This window comes from Diceros bicornis, chromosome 23 (assembly GCF_020826845.1).
Source record: "Diceros bicornis minor isolate mBicDic1 chromosome 23, mDicBic1.mat.cur, whole genome shotgun sequence".
Taxonomy (NCBI): domain Eukaryota; kingdom Metazoa; phylum Chordata; class Mammalia; order Perissodactyla; family Rhinocerotidae; genus Diceros; species Diceros bicornis.
The window spans coordinates 19,628,868-19,648,691 of record NC_080762.1 but is presented as its reverse complement, the minus strand read 5'-3'; the positions used below and the strand labels follow the sequence as shown (position 1 = coordinate 19,648,691).

The window sequence follows — 19,824 nt, the reverse complement described above, 5'->3', positions numbered from 1 at the left end:
TTGCCTGTGCTTTTGGTGTCATATCTATGGAATCATTGTCAAGATCAATGTCATGAAAATTTCCCCCATGTTTTGTTCTAGAAATTTTATAGTTTGGGGTCTTATATTTAAGTTTTTGATCCATTTTGAGTTGATTTTGTGTATGGTGTAAGATAAAGGTCCAATTCCATTCTTTCGCATGTGGATATCCAGTTTTCTCATCACCATTTGTTGAAGAGACTATCCTTTCCTCATTGCCATACTCAATGGTGAAAAATTGAAAGCTTTTCCTCTAAGATCAGGAACAAGGTAAGGATACCTACTCTCACCAGTTCTACTCAACATAGTACTGGAAGTCCTAGCCAGAGCAATTAGGCAAGAAAAAGAAATAAAAGGCATCCAAATTGGAAAGCAAGAAGTAAAATTATCTCTTTTTGTGGCAAGTATGATTTTACATGTAGAAAACCCTAAAGACTCCACAAAAAACTGTTTAGAAATAATAATGTTTTCATTAAAGTTGCAGGATACAAAACCAACACACAAAAATCAGCTGTATTTCTATACAGTAACAATGAACTATCCAAAAAAGAAATTAAGAAAACAATTCCTTTACAATAGCACCAAAAAGGGTAAAACACCTAGGAATAAACTTAAGCAAGGAGGTGAAAGACTTGTATACTGAAAACTACAAAACATTGATGAAAGAAATTAAATAAAACACAAAAGATGGAATGGCATCCCAGGTTCAAGGATTGAAAGACTTAATATTGTTAAAATGTCCATAGTACCCAAAGCAATATACTGATTCAACATAATCCCCATCAAAATCCCAATGGCATTTTTCACAGAAATAGAACACAACCATCTACATTTAGATATTTTAAGTATTTAATTTCCATTAAAACAGCTAGTATTCTTATAGTATTGCCCATAGAATTGATGTAGTGAAAAATTATTTCATTTTTCAAGCTACTGTTTCAGGATCTTAGTTATATTCTGCAAATATGGAAAGACAATTTTTTGAACTTGTTTAGTGGTGTGCTAAACTCACTACACTAGGACTGGAAGACCTGGATTTCCATTTCAACCACGTGATTCACTAGCCATGATATAATGAAAATAATAATGACAATAAGTGGGAAAATCTTTCATTTGGATTGTCTTTTTGAATGTACAAAATTTTTTTTCACATATACTAGTATTAAATTTATTCTATTCTTTCCGGGATTCAGTTTTCTTATCTGGAACATGGGGATAATAACTGCTACTCTGCCTACTTCACAGAGACACTGTAAGGATGAAACCCAAAAAAGTGTGTAAAACTGCATTTAGAATCACAAAGCACTAGGTAGAACTATTATTGCCACTCACGTGAAGAGTCAGTATGCAATGTATAACAATATTAAGGATCAGGAGGGAAGAGAAGAATGAGACTGACTTACTGGTCAATTGTGAGAACCTGGAGGTAGCATACCTGGACCTCATAAACATCTCATATCCATGCATACTTTCTAGGTCTCCCACAAACGAACAACACAGGTTAATAACGATAGACCTGATTTAATCTGATAACCTAGCAGATTAAAGAAATTCTGGCTAAGGATGCATTGCCCGATCTCATCTTACATCTAAGAAATTTGAGCTAGTTCTGGATGATGCCAAGTTGTCTCTCATATATTAGGGCTGTGAAAGTTCTTAGAGCACATATATTTGCAGGAAGCTTTATTTTTCTCTTGGGAAAACATTGCTCCGGGAATGAAATGGCTACAATATTCTCTGAGACAGCCAAAGACTACCTCCTTCCATGTGCTAAAAATGATTATATACAGAAATTGATTTGGAGCATGCACGTTATCAGGTTGCCCTATTACATGCCCCTCTTTACCTTCTTAAAATATTTTCCCCTGTTTGGGACATACACTCCACACACACCATGTGGTCAGAAAAATCGATAGATGCTTAAAACCCTGGAAACATTTATCTCTGTTCACAATAGCTTTATCTTTGTGCTGAAATAAAATGCTTTTTGATCAGAATCCCCTCTCTTAGCACCTAAAAACAAACACAGATGGAACCTGGTTCAATCAGAGCAGAAAACCACCAAACTCAGGATGAATCAAAGATTTTCAAAACATACCGACAGAGCTAAAAATGCATTTACCTGGGCAATTATGTCTATAATTTCTGAATAACTGTGGCATCTTCTCACACAAGATCGAGCCAAAAAGTCTTCCACCAGCCGTGTTCCAATGCCGTATCCCCTGTGGATGAAGGAAAGAGTGTGATCTGAAAATAATATTTGAGTAATTAGTGAAGTCTATCAATGTTTAAGAATGGATTCATCTGATTGGCACTTGCACAAGTGGATAACAAAGTAAACCAAACTCGACAAGTAAAATGGCTATTTGGCAGTGGGCTCCTTATTTATGCCACAGACCACAGAAGCAGAGAGCAATGCATCCAGGAAATATTAACTAGTCTTCTACAAGTGAAGGAGTCTGATTAGGAGTCAAGGCTGGCCCAAATTTGACATGGTAAATTAAAGTTGAAGGAGTTTTTTGTGTGTAGCCTAATGTTTCTCATTGCCAATTAACTTGCTCATGATTAGCTGTTGACAGAAACAGAATGAGTGTCTAGCTAGCTTGTTGTCGGCTATGGGTGTGGCTCCTAGATTCTCATTCTTCTCTTAGCATAGTCACCGTGGTAGGAGGGCAGGCATGTCTGTGATGGGCTCTGGAAGGAGCGGAAGAAGGGAACAGAGAAATCAATTTTTGTTGCCAGTGCAGGTGTCAGCAGTTAGAACTCTGAAGTTTAGTGAAAAGAAAAAAAGCCAAATTCAGAAAATTTATTTTTCATACCAGGGAAACTGAATCTATGGGACTTACTTGGGAGAAGGTATTTGTATTATCTGTTAGCTCCACCTCACAGCGAATAGCTTGAGCAGTACATAAAGTACAATTCTGAAAGCGTTTTATTGAGATGTGATAATATGACTGAGTATATGACTAAGATGGCTGAACGGACACCTTCAACAAGAGAGACCTAAGAACTTTCAATCTAGTTGAGGAAATATGACCTTAATGGTAGAAATAAAGAGGAATAAGACTGCTTTTGCCAAATAGCTGGCACAAAATTGGTCTTTTAATTTCACAGTCGTATGTACATAGACAAGTGAAATGGCTTGAAGGGAGCAACAGAAGTCCCAACAAGATAAAGACTCCACAGTTTGTGGAAGCAATATTTGCTCCATAGGGTCTAAAAAGGGGGGAGATATTTGGTTCCTGGATGGTTGGGGGGAGATGGATTTGATGTCAGAGTGCTTATTAATTCGCTAAATCTATGAGATATTCTATTTATATTTCTGAGTGGATAGAAATATTCAGTCTAGCTACTTGCCTTTTGAGAAAAATGTTTTGTGATTCTAGCCAGGAAATTCACGCTGAAAAGACTTTTAAAGAACAGAACATATGCTTTACAGAAATAGTTGTACCAGGATTTAAAAAATGTTTCCAGTGTTTTCTAATTTTTCTGCCTATCCACAAGCTTGGCCACTGGGAACAGTGATGGGAAGCTAGAACATTAATGGTCAGTGGAAAATATAAATATATATACATATATCTTGCTTTGGTCCAAGGGTATGTTTCTGCAAAGTAGATATTTTATATATCAAATTAAAAATGTAAGATGCTCTCAGCAGAAGCTATTAAAGAAATCCAAATATGAATTATTGTTTTTCTTAAGGTGAGGCCTTTCTGCAGCCTCTCAAAATTTATTCTTTAATGTTTGATTCATATTTGTGAAAATGTGCATCCAAGTAACTAATTAAGGTATTATTTTAGTTAAATAAATACTTCTTCATTTTCTACAGCTGTTTCATAAAACAATGCATATTAACATAAGCTAAATAAAATGATGTAGCATCTGGAAATGCTATGTTACATATTTAAGAATTATCTTAGTATAAAATAGTTTAAGCAGCTCCCACCATTACAGACAGTTTAGCTGAGGAAATGCTCCTGACTAATTAAGAAGAAATACACACAAAAAAGAAAGGTATGTGGACCAAAATAAACACAGGACAGTGAAAAAGAACTGTCCAATAGAAAAAGGATTAGCATATAGAAAGGGAGGATATCTAGGATTCAAAAAAAAATCTTTCAAGCTCTCCTTTATTTGTCTTTTTTTCTGTATTCCAACTGAAAATACAATGAACCCTTTTAAAAGGCTCTAAAATGTCAATTTCCCCTTCAATCTGTCTAACTAAATCATCTAACTAGCACAGGTTTTCCAGTCATTGCCCTGTTAGAGTCCTTTTCAGGATCCGTAATTAAGAGGTTCAAAAAATGTTGAGAGACATTTTATTATTGGGTAATAATCTGATGATCATATAATTATTCTGAGAAAATTAAAGGGTGAATTTGTGCAGAAAGAATCTCCATGAATAAAGACAAGGAGAATGGACTTTATTTTAAAAGGAAGGAGTGAGTTTCTCTATTTAATATATATATATATATATATATTTTGTGTGTGAGGAAGATCAGCTCTGAGCTAACATCCATGCCAATCCTCCTCTTTTTTTTTCTCTTTTTTTTGCTGAGGAAGACTGGCCCTAGGCTAACATCTGTGCCCATTTTCCTCCGCTTTATATGGGACACCGCCACAGCATGGCCTGACAAGTAGTGCACAGGGGCGAGCTCAGGATCCGAACCCCTGGCCACCAGCAGCGAAGCGTGCACACTTAACCACTACACCACGGGGCCAGCCCCAAATATATTTTTAAGTAAAGCGTAGTAATGGTAAAATCAGTCAAACAATAAAATCACTACAGGAAAAAACTCTCTTCTACCTGTAATGCCCAGTCTCCCACTTCTCTCAGACAACTACCATTAGTAGTTTTTTGCATTTCCTTCCATAAATGATCTATGCTTATGTAAGCATATATTTATATTGGAAGGAGTTATGTCAGAACACAAGACTTCTGAAAAGAATCAAATTTGATGATCCATTATATTGTTAAAAAACAATTTCAGTTTTACCACATCCTTTGCTTATAAATGACTAGCAAAGAAATGATTTCTAACTAGAAAGAAAGTGTCCCGTGCTTGATATTCATGGAAAAGAAGTTCCTTTCTATTGCTTTATACTTTATGACAAGCCAAATGGCAGTTGTCAGAAATTATGTTCAGCTTTAAGATGTGATTTATTGAAATAGAAGAACAGCTGGTGAAATGGAGCAAGCAAGTCATTAGAGGTGGACAAAATGCAGAGGATATTAAGAAACAATGTACATTCCACAAGAATGAAAGATTTCTACTTACATCTTATCTAAATATTTATTCACATCTTCATCTTTTTCATAATCCTTACACAGTTGGGCAACCAGAGCCCCATAGGTGAGGACAAAGAGATCTTTGTTCTGGAGAAAAAGGGATAGTTTTATGTTATAGGCGAAGTTACAAACAATACGTTACTCTATTTCTTTTTTACAAAATTTCTAGTCGGAAGCAGATTTTGAGATCATCTGTTCATATTTCTACCCTCCTTCTAATTATTGCCACAAATTTCACTTTTAAGAACAAATTGTACCCATATTTTGGAGGGGTACATATTTGGAGGGGGAGGGAGCTGTGGAATAAAATAAATTTCTTAACATGAGAACATTTTTCTATGTATTTGCTTACATTACATAACTTGCAGTGTATTTTCGTGGAAGAAGTTTTTAAAAGAATACTAATTGCTGATATAAATTTCTAATGTTCTAAAATGGCCTTTGGTATATGCTGACCATGTTTTCAGTTGAAAGAAATAACTAGGTGAGACTTCTCACGAACCTGTACCATCCCTAACGAATTCCAGATCTGCCAAAGAGACCACAGGATGAATCCAACTGTAGCAGCAAATTTGTGAGATTTTTCTTTTCTTTATACTTTGAGAAAAAAGGAGAATTTGCACTTTCCTTATAGACCTCCCAAATATGTCCTATTTTCAGAATGAATTAAAAATGAAAACTAAAAGTAAGAATAATATAGGTTTGGTTTAGCATAGATAGGTTGAAAATATGGGAAATAGAAAACACAAAGGTCCATGAATCTATTTTTAAAAATCTCTCTGTTTTGCTTCTGCTATTGAATTCTACCTAAGTAAGGGAAGGGGATATGAGAGATAATTTATTCCAATGCTCTCAGTCCTACAGAGGAGGGAATGAAGCCTCAGGATGACTGAGTGACTTGCTCAACTAGCCAGCAACTGTCAGAGCCAGGACGGAGCCTGAGACAGCAGGCTGCGCTCTGACATGGCAATTATCTCCGAGGTGCACACAAATAAAGCAGTGTTTGAAGTAGAGGTGGGCGGGAGAGGGAGGTAGGAAGGGGAACCCACTGTTGAAAAAATGTTATTTTGTGCATAATCTTGTATTTTCATGAGAGGTCAAATGTAGATTCCAGGTTAGAAGAGGTGTCCTTACCTCTAGACCCAGATATCTTGGGTAGCCTAACATGGAGGGGAAGATAAGGCTTGATAACATGTATTCAATTTTTTTTTTCCCAAAGCATGGGCAGAAATGGTTCAACAAACCAATAAAATTGTTTATTCAACAAAATGGCTTCTATAAAATGTTATACAATGTTGATCCAAATACTTCCAAAATTGGCCCGTTACCACCAGTATCCACTCCCTTATCAATGGGCTTATAGTGTAACAAATATATTTCTTTAATCAGGTAGAATATTTATTATAACAAGACAAGTTTTAAATGGATAGAATCTAAATGGCACATGGCAGGTATGGACATAATTTATGTTGGAAAATATAAATCAAAATATTATAAATGTGTGTAGATATATATTATATACGTTAATTGACATTACATTAAGGACACTAATATGTACAAAATAGGAAAAATATATAGAAAAATAATTCTAGTCTTATTTAAATCTTTCAAGAACCTAATCATAAATCATAAGAAATGTCTGTAAATTATACATGAAATATCTACAGCATAAAAATAAGCAAAGATGAAGGAGACAGAGAAAGAGAGAGAGAGGAGGGTGAGAGAGTGATAATGTGATTGTTGCCACTAGCAGTAAAAGAAAAGAATTAGAAAAAGAGAGAAAAGGAGATCAAGTTTGCCCTACCCACATGCCATAACCTCAGCAGTGTGCCCATTTATAACGGAGACCAAACTGAAATCACAGCATTTTCTTTTCTCTCTCTCATTCTGATGGGTGGATACTAACTATATTTTACTTTCAGCTGAGTTTCAAGTTCAGTACCCATAAAAGCCAGTTTTCCCCATTCTGCCTCATGGCCAAAGGCTCTACCTTGAACTACACGTCCAGTAGGGTCTCAAATCCATACCATTGATCACAGGAAAGGTCAACATAAGTTTATCTTCACAGTTTATAAAACAATAAAAAACAGTCATTTTCATATATGAAAAATAGCGCACCACTAATTAATTCAAGAAGTTTTGGATATATCAGGATAAAAATATGTTTTAACTGGTATACAAATCAAGTGATTTAGGTGCAATATGAACTATGTACAATATTTTTTAGCATTTGAGAGCCCCATATACAAATAAATCAACATCCCAGAATGCCAGAGGAGGCATCTGTAGGCATTCCCAACTGAGGTGTGCTAGTTAGTCACATAATTCTATACCTATGGCTGAAATTAACTTAATTTTATCCAATGCCCATCAGTATCCTGAAATAATTAAAGGAGCTTTAAACTTAATGATGAGTTTTCACATCTGTAACTTGTGAATGCCTAAAACTATAATGAGAGGATTAAAGAAGAATATGTATCCAAATCTAATCTGCAAATAATTAGGTTTTAAAAGTACCTCTGAACTTGGAACATAGAGAAAGGATAATAGCTTATACCAAATTATAATAATAAACACATTTAAGACAAGGAAATATATTTTTAAATACAATCTCTTAATACTGAGTTTTTTAATGATCTATTCCTATTCAATTTAACACATAATCAACTATTTTATATACATTCATTTCCTATTTCATGAAGTATGAAATACAAAGAATTACAAGTATGAAACACAAAGCATTGCTTAATCTTTTCATATTTTCTGTCAGAGACAAAAGAAAAATTTGTCACTTTTATAAATCTAATTAGTCAGAAAAGAAGACTCTAAAAGGGCTGCCCAGTGGCAAAGTAGTTAAAAGTTCACACGTTCTGCTTCAGCGGCCTGGGGTGCGCCAGATCAGATCCTGGGCCCGCACCTATTCACCACTCATCAAGCTCTGCTGAGGCAGCGTCCCACATGGAAGAACCAGGACCTACAACTAGAATATGCAACTATGTACTGGGGCTTTGGGGAGAAAAAAGAAAAAGAGGAAGATGGGCAACAGATGTTAGCTCAGGACAATCCTCCTCCTCGAAAAAAAAGAAGACCCTAAAATATGTATAAGAATCGATTACTCTGCTACAGTATGTAAGAGATCATTGTAACTATTCCCGGAGGTGTCATTCATGATTCCCTCCACTAAAGACTCCCTTGCTCCACTGAAAAACATCTACTCATAGTGTAACCTTTCAAAATAAATCAGAAATCATTTAAGAAAACATTTTCTCTGAAGTAGAAAAAAAATCTCTTTGAGAATATGTTTATAAAAAGATCTTACTATTTTACGGTATTCTGGTCTTCTGTGTGCAGGGCGAGACATAGTGCTGGATAGATGAAGAAGTATTCTTCGATTTCTTTTCTTTGGCTTTTACCTTAGAGGGGTATCAGCCTTTGTCCTTTTGTTTGGTTTTTGCAAGTTCCTTCTTGTTTTGAGACACGAGTGCTACTTCTGCACTCTACCGCTTTTGCTCTTTACTGAACTGAAGAGGAAAACAATCATCCACAGAACCATCTTATAGCCTCGTACCTTGCCACTGATCACATCCTGCTTCACTTGTGGGGATGAGTTCCAATCTAGAGGCATAAAAGCCAATAGTGGGAAGTCAGACCAGAAGAACCAGCTACTGAAAATTCGTTAGCCCAAGGGAGTATAAGAGTGGTGTTTTGTTCTCCTGCCAAGGCATTGTTTTAAAATCACAAACAGAAACCTTCACAGTCCAAGATAGATCTAAAGGTTCGCATTATTCAGTCTTCATATTGATTGTTGTGTGAATTCCAGACAGGATCAGCAATCTATAGGCACTAAATCTTGGGTTCAAACCTGATCAACAATTCTAACGGCTATCACATTATCCCCCAAATAATGGGTATCACAGACCCCCATTTTGTGTTTTTCTAAAATCCAAATATATCTGGTACCTTTTTTTTTCCCCATAAGCAGCAATTTTAAGGAATGATAGAATTTGGGTGCTGATATTTTCTCATAAAACTGTTGCTCAAAATGGGTGTTCTACAGTTTAATAATGTATAATGATTCTGGCAGAGAAAGCAAGGGCTTGGCTTTCTTCTGATAATTCCTGAGATGTCAGCTCTTGAAAGCTCTCTTTATGCAGAAGTACAGATAAAGTTTAAACAAGGAACTCTCTCATCTTGACAACTGCAGGGTGTGGAGGATCAAAGCTGTTCCAGGAATAGAAGCATAAAACTCGATTTAAGAAAGTAGTTTCTTACTTCTTACAGCTTGAGTCAATTAGCCCTATGTGTTCTGGAAAATTCTTGCTATAAAGTGACAGACTTCTGGCTATTTTGAAGAAGAGTGTGGTGTAGTTGAAAGAGCCTAGGAGGATTTGGAAATCTCAGGCTAAGCCACAGTTCTACCATTTACTGGCTGTGTGACCTCAGGTAAGCCATTTTATTGCTCTGTGGCGCAGTTTCCACATCTATGAAATGGCAATAATAATACCCACCTCACGGAATAATGGTGAGTATCAAAGAGATATGCATGCTATAAAACACATTATAATGCTCTAGAAACACTAATTACTATAGATTATTCTTGTAGGTGAATATATTGAATAGAATTCTACAGTATTTAAGGTATTTCCATTAGTGCCTATGTTCAATGACACCATTATCAGGAAAATCAGTTTTGCTGGGTTGTAGGGTGTGAGGGGCTTTCTGGCAGATTAATAACACCTTATATTTGTATAAACTTTACAGTTTACAACATGGTTTTCATTTTCTTTATCTCATTTTAATTCAGCTACAATCTGTGAAGTAGTCAGTACTGTAATCATTACCATTTTATAGGTAGGAACTTAAAGTCAGAGAGGTTAAGAAATTTGTTCAAGGTTAGCTGGATAGTAGGCAACAAAGAGGGATTTGGGCTAAATTTGCTGACTCCAAATCAAAAACCTTTTTTCTATTGCATAAACTCTAATTATGATAGAGCAAAATATTTTAGAGGTAGACTCACAAAAGTTATTAAGGTATGGTGACAGCATGTTGCTGGGCCTAGTTTGGGAGCAATTCTGGGTTCTGGATGAGAGATCACTGAGAAAAACATCGAAAAGGGCTGTGTACTTGGTGGGAGGGGAGTGATGGTACAGAAATCGATTTCACTCAACTCTAATGGCTGTGGTATGGTGACATCAGGGCCACCGTGAGAATTCAGGACATTATGGGTACATTAGAAAAGCCAGCTCTTCTTCCGGACCTATGAGTCTCCCTCTCTCTCCTGCCCCTGCACCCAGGACCACAGGGCTTATGGAAGGAGCCTCTGCTGGGCACCATCCTACAAAAGCACAGTCTGCCGAAGTATAGCAGTAGGCACTGGCTGGGACCCTGGTTTTCTTCTTTCCAGCCCGTGAAACCCACTTGCCTTTAGCAGCTCTCATGATAGGAGTGAGCCTTGTATTCCCCAGGTTCCTTACTTTTATGAAAAACTGACCTTCACTTAAATAGAAGAAAGCATACAGGTTATGTTTCTAACAGGTAGATTATCTATAATATCTGCTCTCACAGCAAACTAGGAAGAAGCATTTCAAAATAATGCAGAAAAGTTTTTCCTCTTATTTTTAAAATTATTTTAATATTTTTACTTTACTGAGGTCATAATATTTTATAACATTGTAAAATTTCAGTTGTATATTATTATTTGTTAGTCACCATATGTATGTGCCCCTTTATCCCTTGTGCTCACCCTCCAACCCCCTTCCCCTCTGGTAACCACTAATCTGTTCTCTCTATCCATGCATTTATCTTCCACATATGAGTGAAATCATACAGTGTTGTCTTTCTCTGTCTGGCTTATTTCACTTAACATAATACCCTCAAGGTCCATCCATGTTGTTGCAAATGGGATGATTTTGACTTTTTTATGGCTAATATTCCATTGTGTATATATACCACATCTTCTTTATCCATTCTTCAGTTGATGGGTACTTGGGTTGCTTCCACAACTTGGCTATTGTGAATAATGCTGCAACAAACAGAGGGGTGCATAAGACTCTTTGAATTGTTGATTTCAAATTCTTTGGATCAATACCCAGTAGTGGGATAGCTGGGTTGTATGGTATTTCTATTTTTATTTTTTTGAGAAATCTCCATACTGTTTTCCATAGTGGTGGAACCAGTTTGCATTCCCATCAGCTGTGTATGAGGGTTCCCTTTTCTTCATGTCCTCTCTAACATTTGTTATTTATTTATTTTTCTTTTGTGAGGAAGATTAGCCTTGAGCTAACATCTGTTGCCAATCTTCCTCTTTTTGCTGAGGAAGAATGGCCCTGACCTAACATCTGTGCCCATCTTCCTCTATTTTATATGTGGGACGCCTGCCACAGCATGGCTTGATGAGCGATGTGTAGATCCATGCCCAGGATCTGAATCTGTGACCCCCAGGCCGCCAAAGCAGAGCATGCAAACTTAACCACTATGCCTCTGGGCTGGCCCCAACACTTGTTATTTTTTGTCCTGGTAATTATAGCCATTCTAAGGGGTGTAAGGTGAGAACTTGTTGTAGATTCGATTTGCATTTCCCTAATAATTCGTGATTTTGAACATCTTACCATGTGCCTGTTGGCCATCTGTATACTTTGGAAAAATGTCTGTTCTATCGTCTGCCCTTTTGTTGATCAGGTTGTTTGTTTTTTTGTTGTTGAGTTATATGAGTTCTTCATATATTTTGGAGATTAACCCCTTGTCAGATACATGATTTGCAAATATTTTTGCCCAGTTAGTGGTTTGTCTTTTCATTTTGTTCCTGGTTTCCTTTGATTGACAGAAGCTTTTTTGTCGGCTTTAGTCCCATTTGTTTATTTTTTCTTTTGTTTCTCTTGCCTGAGTAGACATGATATTCAAAAAGATCCTTCTAAGACCAATGTCAAAGAGTGTACTGCCTGTATTTTCTTCTAGGAGTTTAATGGTTTCATATTTTACCTTCAAGTCTTTAATCCATTTTGAGTCAATTTTTGTGTATGGCAAAAGATAATAGTCTACTTTCAAACTTTTGCATGTGGCTGTCCAGTTTTCCCAACACCATTTATTGAAGAGACTTTCCTTTCACCATTAAATGTTAGCTCCTTTTGTCGAAGATTAGCTGTTGGTAGATGAGTGGTTTTATTTCTGGGCTTTCAATTCTGTTCCATTGATCTGTATCTGTTTTTGTACCAGTACCATGCTGTTTTGATTATTATAGCTTTGTAGTATATTTTGAAGTCAGGGATTGTGATGCCTCCAGCTTGTTCTTTTTTCTCAGGATTTCTTTGGCTATTTGGGGTCTTTTGTAGCCCCATATGATTTTTAGGATTCTTTGTTCTATTTCCATGAAGAATGTCATGGGATTGGGATTTGGATTTGGACTGCATTGAATCTGTAGATTACTTTAGGTAGTATGGACATTTTAACTATGTTTATTCTTCCAATCCATGTGCATGGGATATCTTTCCATTTCTTTATGTCATCATCTATTTCTTTCAATAATGCCTTATAGTTTTCATTGTATAGGTCTTTCACTTCCTTGGTTAAATTTATTCCTAGATATTTTATTCTTTTTGTTGCAATTGTCAATGAGATTGTATTCTTGAGTTCTTTTTCTGTTAGTTCGTTACTAGAGTATAGAAATGCAACTGATTTTTGTGAGTTGATTTTGTACCCTGCAACTTTGCTGTAGTTGTTGATTATTTCTAATGGTTTTCTGATGGATTCTTTAGGGTTTTATATATATAAAATAATGTCATCTGCAAACAGTGAGAATTTCACTTCTTCCTTGTCAATTTATTTCTTTTTCTTGCCTAATTGCTCTGGCCAAAACCTCCGGTACTATGTTGAATAAGAATGGTGACAGTGGGCACCCTTGTCTTCTTCCTGTGCTCAGAGGATAGCTTTCAGTTTTTCCCTGTTGAGTATGATGTTGGCCGTGGGTTTGTCATATATGGCCTTTATTATATTGAGGCGTTTTCCTTCTATACCCATTTTATTGAGAGTTTTTATCATAAATGAATGTAGGATCTTGTCAAATGTTTTCTCTACATCTATTGAAATGATCATGTGGTTTTTATTCCCCATTTTGTCAATGTGGTGTATCACATCGATTGATTTGTGGATGTTGAACTGTCCCTGCATCCCTAGTATAAATCCCACTTGATCATGGTGTATGATTCTTTTAATGTATTGCTGTGTTTGGTTTGCCAATATTTTGTTGAGGATTTTTTCATCTATGTTCATCAGCAATATTGGACTGTAACTTTCCTTCCTTGTGTTGTCCTTTTCTGGCTTTGGGATCAATGTGATGTTGGCCTTGTTGAATGAGTTAGAAAGTGTTCTGTCTTCAATTTTTTGGAATAGTTTGAGAAGGATAGGTATTAAATATTATTTGAATGTTTGATAAAATTCTCCTGAGAAGCAATCTGGTCCTGGATTTTTATTTTGGGGGAGGTTTTTGATTACTATTACAATATCTTTTCTTGTGATTGGTCTATTCAGATTCTCTATTTCTTCTTGATTCAGTTTTAGGAGATTGTATGACTCTAAGAATTTACCTATTTCTTCTAGATAGTCTAATTTGTTGGCATATAGTTTTTCATAGTATTTTCTTATAATCCCTTGTATTTTTGCGGTATCCATTGTAATTTCTCCTCTTTCATTTTTAATTTGATTTATTTGAGCCTTTTCTCTCTTTTTCTTGGTGAGTCTGGCTAAGGGTTTGTCAATTTTGTTTATCTTCTCAAAGATCCACCTCTTAGTTTCATTGATCCTTTCTATTTTTTTTTTTTTTTGGTTTCTATTTCATTTATTTCTGCTCTAATTTTTATTATTTCCTTCCTTCCGTTGACTTTGGACTTCGTTTGTTCTTCTCTTTCTAGTTCTTTTAGGTATAGTTTAAGATTTCTTATTTGAGATTTTTCTTGTTTGTTCAGGTGGGCCTGTATTGCTATAAATTTCCTTCTTAGTACCGCTTTTGCTGCATCTCATATGAGTTGGTCCCCTACTATCATTGTGTTGCTGTTAATTTCCCATTTTAGGTCTGTTAATAGTTGCTTTATGTACTTTGGTGCTCCTGTGTTAGGTGTATATATATTTATAAGGGTTAAGTCCTCTTGATGGAATGTCCTTTCTATCATTATATACTGCCCCTCTTTGTCTCTCATTGCCTTTTTTATCTTGGAGTCTACTTTGTCTGATATAAGTATGGCAATACCTGCTTTCTTTTGTTTGCCATTAGCTTGGAGTACTGTCTTCCATCTCTTCACTCTGAGCCTGTGTTTGTCTTTATAGCTGAGATATGTTTCCCGGAGGCAGCATATTGTTTTGTCTTGTTTTTCAGTCCATCCAGCCACTCTGTGTCTTTTGATTGGAGAATTCAATCTATTTACATTTAGAATGATTATTGACACACCAGGGCTTAATACTGCCATTTTATCACTTGTTTTACGGTTGTTCTGTATTTCACTTGTTTCTTGTCCTGTGTATTTCCAACTGCCAGTTCATTTTGGTTATTCTCTATGATGATTTTCTCTTTATTTATCATTTGTGTCTCTGTTCTGATTTTTTGTTTAGTGGTTACTGTAAGGTATGTATAAAAGATCTTGTAGATGAGATAGTCCATTTTCTGATAGCCTCTTATCTCCATTAGCCTATCAGATTCCATCCCTTTCCTCTCTCCCTTTTGAGTTATAATTATCACAACTTATTCCATTTTGTGTTGTGAGTTTATGATTAAAATGAAGTGATTATAGTTATTTCTGATGTTTTCCTTCCCTTTATGTTTAATGTTATAATTAAGTGTTTGCTAATCTGTTCTGATAGAGAGCTGAAATTTTCTGATTTTGTCTGTCTATTTATCTCTTTGCTCAAGGCTTTGTAAACTCTTTCTTTTTTTTCACGTTTGAGGGCTTTCTTGATCATTTCTTGTAGGGGGGTTCTTGTGGTGGTGAACTCCTTCAGCTGTTGTTTATCTGGGAAAGTTTTTATTTCTCCATCGTATCCGTAGGATAGTTTTGCTGGATAGAGTATTCTTGGCTGAAAGTTTTTGTCTTTTAGAATTTTGAATGTATCATTCCTTTCTCTCCTAACCTGTACAGTTTCTGCTGAGAAATCCACCAAATGCTTCATAGGTGTTCCTTTGTAGGTTATTTTCTTCTGTCTTGCTGCCCTTAATATATTTTCCTTGTCATTGACTTTTGCCAGTTTTACTAATGTATGCCTTGGAGAAGGTCTTTTTACATTGATGTAATTAGGAGTTCTGCTAGTTTCATTTACCTGTAATTCCAGCTCCTTCCCCAGGTTTGGGAAGTTCTCAGCTATTATTTCCTTGAAAAAGCTCTCTGCTCCTTTCTCCCTCTTTTCTCCCTCTGGAATACCTATAATCCCTATGTTGCATTTCCTAAACGAGTTGGATAATTCTCGGAGAATTTCTTCATTTCTTTTTAGTCTTAGTTCTCTCTCCTCCTCCTCCATCTGAAGCATTTCTATGTTTCTGTCCTCCACATTACTAATTCTGTCCTCCATAATATCAGCTCAGTTATTTAGGGACTTCAGATTTCCCTCTATCTCATTAGTTCATTGTTGTTCCTCGCCAACGTTTCAGATTTTTTTTTTATAGTTCCAATCTCTTTTGTGAAGAATTCCCTCTGTTCATTACTTTTGTTCCTGATTTCAATGAACTGTATTTCTGAGTTTTCTTGTAACTCGTTGAGTTTCTTTATGATAACTCTTTTGAATTGTCTTTCATTTAGATTGTAAATTTCTGTGACTTTAGGATTGATTTCTGGGTACTTGTCATTTTCCTTCTGGTCTGGACTGTTAATATACTTCTTCATGCTATTTGATGGAGTGGACTTTTGCCATTGCATAGCAGTAGTATCTGGTCACAGATTCCACCTGCCGCTACTGGCTAGGGCAGGAGCTGTGCTTTCTGAGCCCACTGTGAACCTTGGCAGGTGTGCCTGCCCATTGGAAGCTGCGCTGACAGGGCCCATCTGTGCCCTCCTGCTGGCTGCTGCTGCTTCACACATGTAGGCAAGCAGGCATTCTGGTGGGGGTCCCCCACTCTGGCAGACTGGCCAAGCTGGTGTGCCAGGCAGGAGGTGGGGGAGGGGCTCTCTGTCTTGCACATGCAATCCCTCAGGCTCCTACTCTGCACTCACTGTCTGCCTGCCTGGGCTGCTTGGCTTGGTGGGGATCCCTCTGCGATTGCTTAGCCACCTCAGTGTTGAGTGTTCTCATGGACTGGGAGGCAACTCCGAGAGCAAGAACATTCCTGCAGAGGGCTGCCCTTTCCCCCCTCCCCTCTCAGAGTCATGCACCAGCTGCTGTGCAAGATTCCACATCCTAGATCGCTGCCACTTGGGAGGGAGAGGAGATCCGCCTACCTTCTTCCACTGCCTCCCAGAGGTGTCCTGCACCCCTCTTCAGATGTACAGCTGTGTGGATCTCTCAGATGTCTATTGTGTGTGTGAATGTCCTCTGCTGGTTTATGAATGTCCTTTCCATTGTATCTTATGGGGGAGAGACTAAGGGAAGAACTCATTCTGCCATGATGCTGATGGCACTCCGAGTTATTCCCCTTTTATTAAGAGTTCTTTCAGTAGCCTAGGATGGAATTCAGAGCCAGGGTTGGAAAAATGATGTATTCTTCAATCTCATCATATCTGTACTGCAGCCAACCAACTCAAGGCAATGGTGAACTCCCCTATACTAGTCCTTTTGGTGGTACGTGCACAACTGAATAGAAACTTGGGACATGCTGAGGAGGACATCTACTGATCTGTCAGCTGTAGGATCACCATCCAAGATCATCCACACACTCTCAGACAAGGCAATGCTGTTTCCAACTACCATAACATCTGGTCCAGGGGCTTGTTATTGTTTTGCAACTTCTTTTTCTATTTAAGCCTGCTTTTGGCATTTATTTTAACAGAATTTTTTTATGTAAAGTTAGTGTTGATTTGCTCAGCACCCCAACCCCACTGAGGATGCTCTAGCTGTCAGACCTGATTTTCCTTAGGCGTGTGCCAGTATGCACTGAGTGAATGAGCTGTTGGATCCCTGCTGAGGAGCTGTTGCCTATCTATCCAACATTTTATATGTTGGATAGATAGGCAACAGCAAGCTATGTTTAACAAGGGGACCATTTGGCTATAAAGCATTAAAGAAAATTGATAACTCAGAGATGTGATCATTCACGATCATTGACAAGTTACACACTGTACTGCAGATGAAGTCGCTGGTTCTTTCAACAGAAAACAACAATAAAAACTTAAGAATTTGTCATCAACAAACTCCTTTACAGCAAGACTTTGACATCCCAATAGTGACTTCTAATCAATCAATGCTCCATCCTTTCCTACATAGTTCCTCAAAAGAATGGTCTACAATTTCCTTTTTCACTTCCTCATTTCCCATATATTCTATTAAATGGATTTTGTAATACGAAATCATAAACATAAGGAAGATGTGGTACTTCCTCCCAAGCTCTAGTGAACAAGTTGCTATATATACTTCAGGCTTTTTATTAAACAATTAAGCAGTACTGCCACAGTTCAAATATCTTGTACTCACCTTAATCCTATTCTTTCCTCCTCAGTGGTGACCACCACCCAGAACTTGATATTTACCATTCCTATACATGTTTTTAAATTCTATGTATGTTGGAAACCATAAAGAATATGTAATACTATTTTGCTTTAAAGCTGTACATAATGCATCATACTGCGTGTATCCCACAGCTTGCATTTTTCCTTCAAAGTTATTTGTTAAGATTTATCCATATCCATAGCTGTCACTCTAGTTAATTTCTTTTCATAGTTCAATACCAGGGGTGGGCAAACTTTATCAGTAAAGGGACAGATAGTAAATATTTTAGGCTTTACAGTCATACAGACTCTGTCACAACTAGTCAACTCTGCTGTTGGGGTGGGAAAGCAGCCACAGATAATTCAGGAACAGTCAGGGCTTTGTGCCAATAAAACTTTATTTATAAACACTGAGGTTTGAATTTATGTAATTTTCACACGTCACAAAACATTTAAAAAATTTTCTAACTATTTTTAAATGTAAAAACCATTCTTAGCACACAAGCCATACAAAACAGGCAGTGGGCCACTTTGGTCTATAAGCCATAGATTGCCAACCTCTACTCTATAGCATTCTATTACCATGTTTATTAATCTGTTTCCTTATTATTGTACATTAATACTGAAATTTCCTCTGACATCTTGTACATGATCAATATGTTTTGCCAAAAGATTTGTGGGGAATTTATAAACATGTTTATTCTCTATTCTTAGGGTGTGGAATAGTATATATCTTAGACAAAGCATGCTAATTTTGTTCTTCACATCTTTTATATCTTAATGTTAGTTGATCAATAATTTCTAATATCTCTCTATGATCATAAGAATTCTTCTTATAATTTGATCAGTTTTTGATTTATGTATTTCAAAGTTATGCAGTCACAGACATACAAGTTGACGATTGTCTTATCTTCATGACAGATTATTCCTTTTATTATGATGGAGCGTTGAAAATTAGCCCTTTTAACACTTTTTGCCATTAGTTCAATTTTCCCCAACATATTAATATTATTATCCCACTGATATATATTTTAATACCTTTATTTTTCAAGCTTTGTTTGTCATCTAGTTTTAGGTGTGTCACTTATAAACGGCACAACTCTATTTTTTAATCACTCTGTAGGTAAACTTACTCCAGCTTTGGTGTGGTGGTTAAGAGCTTGTACCAGACCACTTGGGTCCTAATCCTGGCTCTTCCACTCATCTCTGTGTGATTCTGTGCAATTTCCTTAATCTCGCCACACCTCGATTTTCTCATCTGTAAAAAAGTTGAGGATAATATTAGTACCTCATCACAGGGTTATTGCAGGGATTAAATAAGATAAAAGTTCTTAGAACAGTGCCCAGCACGTAGTAAGCACTCAGTAATTGTTAGCTATTTAAAATTTTTTGTGTAATTGTTGATATGTTTGGTCTCATTTATACCATCATTTTGTGTTTTCATTTTATTATCTTTTTCTCTTTGCTTACTATCTCTTTTCCTGTCAATATCCCCTTTTTATTTCCTCTGTTTTTGAATTATGTATACTCTGTATTTCTATTATTTAATAATTATACTTAAAAATTTTACTGCTTTATTGAAATATAATTGATGTACAATTTGATGAGTTTTGACGTATGTATGCACACCCAAAGGCATCAAATCAATCAATATAATTAACATTTCCATCACCACTGTTTTAGTGGTGTTATCACAGATTCTTTGTCTATTGACATCCATTAATTACAGGCCACACTAACAGCCAAAGTAGTTTTATCTCCCCTGTGACCTAGACTGCATACTCCAAACTACCTTCTTGTCTCTCTCTCATAGACCAAACCAATATTTCCCCTTCTCTAGATCAACCCAAGACCAGGCAACAGACAAGTAGTGACAGCCCCTATCCCCAAAGCCCACCAAAA

At 36.5% G+C, this 19,824-nt stretch overlaps 1 protein-coding gene across 1 annotated transcript in view; it reads right to left on the bottom strand.

The window, feature by feature from the left end:
- Nucleotides 1-8,669, bottom strand: part of TRAPPC3L (trafficking protein particle complex subunit 3L) — a 37,133-nt gene extending 28,464 nt beyond the window's left edge. Inside the window, exons 1-3 of the mRNA XM_058566406.1 lie at nt 8,628-8,669; nt 5,298-5,395; nt 2,141-2,240 (exon numbers count right to left, since the gene is read on the bottom strand). Coding sequence (XP_058422389.1) covers nt 2,141-2,240; nt 5,298-5,395; nt 8,628-8,669 — 240 coding nt within the window. The remainder of the gene's footprint in view (nt 1-2,140; nt 2,241-5,297; nt 5,396-8,627) is intronic.
- Nucleotides 8,670-19,824: the final 11,155 nt, after the last annotated feature.